Source organism: Petaurus breviceps, unplaced genomic scaffold (genome assembly GCF_028583685.1).
Source record: "Petaurus breviceps papuanus isolate PSGF00001 unplaced genomic scaffold, PetGlider_PUasm1.0 90845, whole genome shotgun sequence".
Lineage (NCBI taxonomy): Eukaryota > Metazoa > Chordata > Mammalia > Diprotodontia > Petauridae > Petaurus > Petaurus breviceps.
This window is the reverse complement of record NW_027187359.1, coordinates 6,445,374-6,452,059: the sequence shown is the minus strand read 5'-3', so window position 1 is coordinate 6,452,059 and position 6,686 is coordinate 6,445,374. Positions and strand designations below refer to the sequence as shown.

General features: G+C 41.4%; 2 protein-coding genes across 2 annotated transcripts in view; one reads left to right on the top strand and one right to left on the bottom strand.

The window, feature by feature from the left end:
* Positions 1-5,690, top strand: part of HADHA (hydroxyacyl-CoA dehydrogenase trifunctional multienzyme complex subunit alpha) — a 60,632-nt gene extending 54,942 nt beyond the window's left edge. Inside the window, exons 15-20 of the mRNA XM_069072016.1 lie at positions 1,606-1,746; positions 2,466-2,534; positions 3,128-3,323; positions 4,241-4,355; positions 4,965-5,110; positions 5,200-5,690. Coding sequence (XP_068928117.1) covers positions 1,606-1,746; positions 2,466-2,534; positions 3,128-3,323; positions 4,241-4,355; positions 4,965-5,110; positions 5,200-5,345 — 813 coding nt within the window. The 3' untranslated portion in view covers positions 5,346-5,690. The remainder of the gene's footprint in view (positions 1-1,605; positions 1,747-2,465; positions 2,535-3,127; positions 3,324-4,240; positions 4,356-4,964; positions 5,111-5,199) is intronic.
* Positions 1-6,686, bottom strand: part of HADHB (hydroxyacyl-CoA dehydrogenase trifunctional multienzyme complex subunit beta) — a 228,772-nt gene that overhangs the window by 101,183 nt on the left and 120,903 nt on the right. The gene's annotated exons all lie outside the window — the stretch shown is intronic.

The window sequence follows — 6,686 nt, the reverse complement described above, 5'->3', positions numbered from 1 at the left end:
AAGAACACACCGGGGGCAGACACACTGGGGCTGGACATGGGCACAGGAGAGGAGGGGCAACACACAGGGGCCAGAGATACCAGTGGTACCAAAGCATGGATGGAATACAGACACACAAGAGCCAGGTGGGTGGGTAGGCAGAGTGAGGCAAAGATTTCCTCTCTCAGCACAGGAGGTCTCAAGCCAAGCCCCTAGTCCAGCAGTGGCAGTGGTACATCCATACTTAAGACTTTTACTTGGAGGATTTTTTCTTAGGGTTTTTTGTTTGTGTGTTTTGTCTTTTGGTAGGTGGGGTGGGGGACTATGGAGTACCTAGTCAAGGGGCAGGAGTGTAGAGAGAGCACAGTACTGTACAGTAAAGTTAACAGATTTTTTTTTGGAATGCAGATTCCTTTCAGAATTTTTTACATAGTTGAATTTGTGTAATGTGAATTTACGTAAAGTGAGAACTGTCTTTATATGAGTATGTTTTGGGTAGCTGGGAAATGAGCCCTTTTAGGAGAGATTAAAGAGGAAATATTCCATCTCCTGGTGCTTGACATTCCCAGATGTCGTCCCCAATCCTGGCAGATTGCCCAGCAGGAAAAACCTTGTGGACTAAGGAGGTCACAGGGTTCTAATGAGAATGTGGGCTTAAAGAAGCCTCTATTTTAGTATCTCCCTTGTTTGGCCTCCTTGGTAGTTTTTGGTGGCCAAGAGGGTCCTGAGATGAAGATGCCCTCTGTTAATGATGTTTTCCAAGTAGAATCCCATCAGTCAGCTATAGATAGAGCCCTATCCCTCAGTTGACTCCCATGGGAGAAGGAAACACCAATGCCTGTGGTGGCTTAAAGTTCAAAATTTTACACTTAAAATTAAAAAATGTTCTGTGGCGTATTTTGTACCTTACTCAGATACTCAAATGGATATTTGATCTCATCAAGTTAAATGTTTCTTCTTATACAGATCACAGTCCATCCATTTCTGCCAATCTCATGTAACTCTTCTCCTTGTCCTCTCAATAAATTTGTCAGGGGATCGTGAAACATGTGAAGGGCCTTCCTTACTTTTTCCATAAATCTCCAGGAGGCCTAGAGATCACTAGTAGGGATCATTGGAATGAAACTAGATTCACAGAAAATGAGTAACACCTCCCCGCATTGCCTCACTTATCAATACTTGAACAGTTATTTAAGTTCTGAGGCAAGGTTCTTGGTGTAAAATGTAATTTTAGTTGTGAAAGTGAAAGACATTTATTTACCCCTGTCCTGAATGAAACCTCCTTAATATAATTTAAACTTTAGTAACAAATGTGTTAACAGAACCCTAATTAATAATTTTCCAACTATTCTGCTCTGATAGTAATTCTCGTGCTGGTCTTTGGAGGCAACTTCTGTATTAACTATTAATGGGAACAAAATGCCCCTTAATGAAGCAATACTTGGGTGAGGAAGTCCTATACCTTATTTCAGTAGTATTTCTGCAAATACACTAAAATTTTCATTAAGGAACACACATCTCCATATGAAAGTTATTTGCCACATTAATTATCTTTAGCCATCTTGAGCATTGCTTTTAATTTCCCTAAGTACCAATGCATTTATTGCTTTTTATGCCCCCGTTTAGGTTATTGGAATGCACTACTTTTCTCCTGTGGACAAGATGCAACTACTAGAGATCATCACAACAGAAAAAACTTCCAAGGACACAGTTGCTTCTGCAGTCTCAGTTGGTCTCAAGCAGGGGAAAGTGATCATTGTGGTTAAGGTAACAGGATTATATAACTGCATGTTCTGGAAAGGTATCATATGACCTCCTCCCTTCAGCTCACAATAAATAATAACAATAATGATAATTATTATCATTAATAATCATGTCTTACATGCATAGATCGCTTTATAGTTTGCCAAGCACTTCCCCATCCATCTTCTTATTTGATCATCTTAAAAACCCTTTGGGATAGGCATAGTAGCTATTATCCCCACTTGTTAGATAAAGAAACTGGATTTCAGAGGTTGAGAATGTCCCAAAGTCATACAACTAGTAAGCGTTAGAATGTGATGAGAATCTGGACCTTCTGACTCTTAATACTGTGTTCTTCCCACTGTGATTTCCTGCCCTTCTTTGCAAATATGAATAGCCAGAGTAGTAAGCCTTCTTTGATGTCATTTCCTCCACCTTGGCTTTCACCATCACCTAGTCTTCTCTCCTTCTAGCTGTTTGTCAGATGGGTAACTGACAGTACCGTGCTTGAGTGCGGAGCGAAAGGCAAGTTCTTCCCCAGAACAGAGTTTACTTTTCCCTTCTTTTCTTGGAGGATGTCTCTGTTTTTACAATTTAGTTTTAAAGCTGATTTGAGATTAAGAGCAAAGAAAATCTTAAATTTTAAAGTGATTCCTGAGTTAGGGCCAGTTAGTTATTTAATACTCCAGTAATATCAGCTGCCAAGGTACTATATTGAATGTTCATATCCTTTCATTTGGCAGGATGGACCCGGCTTCTATACCACCAGGTGTCTTGCACCCATGATGTCTGAAGTCATCAGAATTCTACAGGTTGGTGTTACCTATTAAAACATTTCTGGGATAAACTCTGTTCCCTTAGCTAGACCTGTGGAACTTCAGATCTAATCCTAATCCTTACTGTATTGACACATACATAGTGGGACATAAGTTCCTTTTCCATACCCCTTTTTGTACAGTTGCATTTGACCTGGGTAATGGGAGGTCCATATCCTAAAACAGGAGAAATTGGGCTTCAGAGATCACTCTGTATCCATTGCAGAGTACCAGGCCCTTGGATATAGGGCACTCTTTGTCTGAGGTGACTCTTCACCTGACTCTGTAGTCCAGAGGCTTCTCCACTGGTGGCTGTACATGGCATGAATTGGTAGTTAGAGAGATGAGCCTACCAACATATTCTAGGCACTTAACTGGTCATTGACCTCTGTAGCATTGTTTCTGTATCCTCTTTTCTCCCTCAGTGGATTTCAGCCAGTGCTAAGACTTCAAGAAAAGGGCAGGAAGGACATCTTTTTGCCTTCCCATAGGCTGTGTGCCCATCAGGACAGGCCATGGCCTCAGTTGTGCTCTCTTTTCTCTAGATGATGCACCTTGATTGTCATAAGGCTCTTTTCTCTCTTTTGTAGGAAGGCACTGAGCCCAAGAAGTTGGACACCCTGACCACAAGCTTTGGCTTTCCCGTGGGTGCTGCCACACTTGTAGATGAAGTTGGTGTTGATGTAGCTCAGCATGTATCAGAAGAGCTAGGCAAAGCCTTTGGGGAACGCTTTGGTGGTGGAAACCAAGAATTGCTGAAACAAATGGTTAACAGAGGTTTCTTGGGTGAGTTAGCTCAGCTCACCATAAGTTTCCCAAGCAGTTTTAAGATAAAGGAATTACAGGGAACGTAAATGGAACAGATGGGTTGTTAAAGGTGGACTCAAGGATTGGGTACAATTCTAACAGTGATTCCATGAGAAGCTGCTTTTGGTGTAGCTCAAAATCAGCTTTTGTCTACCTAGCTAAGGGACAGGCTGCTGTACTAAACAGTAATCCCTTGAGAGAGCTGGATACACGTTTTCATGTACCAGACAGACAGGCATTTACATTGCACAGTAGACTTTGTGAAGACTTCTGTAATCCAGCATGAAGAAAATGTGTCTTAAAACTTTTCTTTAAATCTCTAGGTTTACATATAAGGATTTAAAGACTAAGATGTGACTGAGGCACGTAGTCACTTGCACTTGTAAAGTTAACAGAACAGCTGCAGGACCAGGAATAGGACCTCGTTGTCTTAGGGATCATCTCTTTGCTTTGGGATATTAAAGTATTAAAAATATCCCAAAGGCTACATTAATTATCTAGCTATTTTGTTCTAAGTCTCTAGGAATATCTTAAAATCTTTCTTTCTTCTCTAGTTGCTGTTCCCTAAAAGGAGATTTCAGCTTTCCTGGGTTAGAGATACAAATTCAACGATGGAAAATTTGAATCTCTAACATAAGTACCCTTTAGAATAAAATTCAAATTTTATGTTTCTTACATACTTAGCATACTCAATTTTGTATTATTTGTGTGTGTCTCCTCTCCCCTGCTAGATTATTTTTATATATCCCTCAGTACCCAGAACACTTTTTGGTACATAAGCAGATAAGAAATGGTGATACTCCATCATCTAGTCTTCTCAGGAGGCTAGTAACTAGGACAAGATTCATGTAATAACCTAAGAATTTAGTGATTCTCTTTTTTACTGTTTCCTTCAGGTCGCAAGTCTGGAAAGGGCTTTTACATCTACCAGCCAGGAGTGAAAAGTAGGAGTTTGAATTCTGGCATGGATGAAATTCTGACAAGTCTGAAGGTGTCACCTCCGTCTGAGGTGTAAGTCAGTTGGGGTGCCCAGTCTGAAAATGCGTTTCTGTAGCAGGGAAAATAATTTTTTTCTGTGATCTCCAAATGCTTAATAGCACACTTTTCAAACACTCTCCTACACATTATTTGGTTTCTGCACCAGTCGAGAGGGTTTTGATATCAATCCATCCAAATGTCGCAGAACCAAATTAAGATTTCTGCTCCAAAACCCTACTCCAGAACAGGTAGAAAGAATGATTCCACTATCCCATTCCTAGGAATAAAAAACCAACCTTTGTATTGATATTGTGATATCAATACAATATTGATATTGTATTGATAATGGGCAGTTAGTCAACAAAGAATTCTTTATAGTGTTTTAGGCATTTACAGATCCCCCTGCTTTCCTGTTCCCAGTAGAGGGCTTTATACAGAGAAAGTAAGATTCATGAACAAGTCCTCTCATGTTAGAAGCTTGGAGTTGTGTTCAAGCCCTAAAAGAAACTAGTTTAGCACCGACCCTTTGATGAATGTTTGAATTTAATTTAAATTCACTTATCATTCATTACTTGCATATATCCATCTTTTCATCCCTTTGGATGGGATATCCCTCAACCTAATTGCATTTCCTATTGGCAGCTCCACCCCAGAAGAGATCCAGTACCGATTAATAACAAGATTTGTGAATGAGGCAGTTTTGTGCCTACAAGAAGGGGTCCTGGCTTCCCCTGAAGAGGGAGACATTGGGGCAGTCTTTGGTCTTGGCTTCCCACCTTGTCTTGGAGGTTTGTTCATTTCTTGAAGATTGCCGTTTCTGTATTGTAAATGTTCATTTTGCTCTTTGCCTTATATCTGATATCTGTTCTCTATCTAGGTCCCTTCCGTTTCTCAGATCTGTATGGTGCCCAGAAGTTGGTGGACCGGATGAAGAAATACGAGGCAGTCTATGGAAAACAGTTCACCCCTTGCCAACTACTACTTGACCATGCGAACAACCCTAGCAAAAAGTTTTATCATTGAGCAGGCATGGTGTGCAGGTCATATACTACCTCCAGCTTGGAGGTATTGCTATCTCCAGATGCACAGTGTCTAGATTTGTCTAGGTGGGAAAACACACTCAGCCTCTGCAGTCTAGCTCCTGGTTAAAGTGCCTTACATTCTAACTAACCCTTCGTGGCTCCCAGTTCCACCAGCTGTGAATTGGGTATATTGCACTTCACTTTGAAAGATGGACCGCACTGTGCTCTAGATTCTAAACCCGAGTTGGTCCACACAGCTGGAGCTACCTTTGCTGCCAGTAGCAGGACTGATTGATTCCTGCCAGAATGACTTACAGCTAACAATAAAACCAAATTTTATAAGCCACCCCACTTTTCTTTTCTCTTTGTTGAACTTCCCCTCTTGAACAGCTGCTTCCTGGAACCAACAGACACAGAATATTTCACTTTAAAGAAAAGTAAGATGAAAACCCCTCAGATCTTCCATCAGTACCTTGAGGAAAAGGCCATGCAGATAGAAAGTGGAGTTTTATGGCCATTCCTTTTAATGATACCAAGGGTATGTAAATTCAAGTCTGTCAATGAATATTCTTTGTACCTCAGGCTTTCTCAGCTCTGTCCCTGGCTCCTCACTGAAGTGTGCTCCCCAGCTTGCAGCTCCTCTTACTGCTACTCTAGATAACTAAGGGAGAAGGGGAAGACAGAATGGAGCTCTTCTCCAACTCCCATCTTCCCCCATTATCCTTCTCCACACTTGATTACCACATAACACTTAATTTGTTTACCCCTCTGTCTCCTTGAAATGTGAAATCCCAGTGAGGAAAGCTTTGAGTGCCAGCCTGGAGACAGGTTCATCTAAGAACCAGCCTGGCCGAGTTTGAAGAAGCCAGTCACCAGGTTGCCCATGTGGGGATGAACTCTGATCACAACAACCCTTCAAGACCATTTAAAGCATGGAGGGATGCTATCTGTACCAGTGGAAGAAGCACTAGCCGCAGTTAAATCTGATCTGTGTATTGATGCCCACCAAACTGAAGGGAGGTGCAAGTGCTTTGGAGCCTTGTATACAGAGGAAATCCCAAGTAACTGTTTGTTATCAAACTTATATTTCATGCCAGTGGGTAACCTGTCTGAAGGCTATAGCTTTAGCCAGAGAAAGGCCCAAGATTAGAGGGGCATAGATTTAGAACCAGAAGGGACCTGAGAAATCTACTCCAACTGCTTCACTCTACATATGAAGAAACTGAGACCCAGAAAAGTTAACTTGCCCAAGCTTCTAGGCTTCAAACCCAGAGCCTCTTGACTCCATAGATCCAGTGCTTTTTGACCTGTTTTAGTCTTTGCTGAAGAACCCAGTACTAGC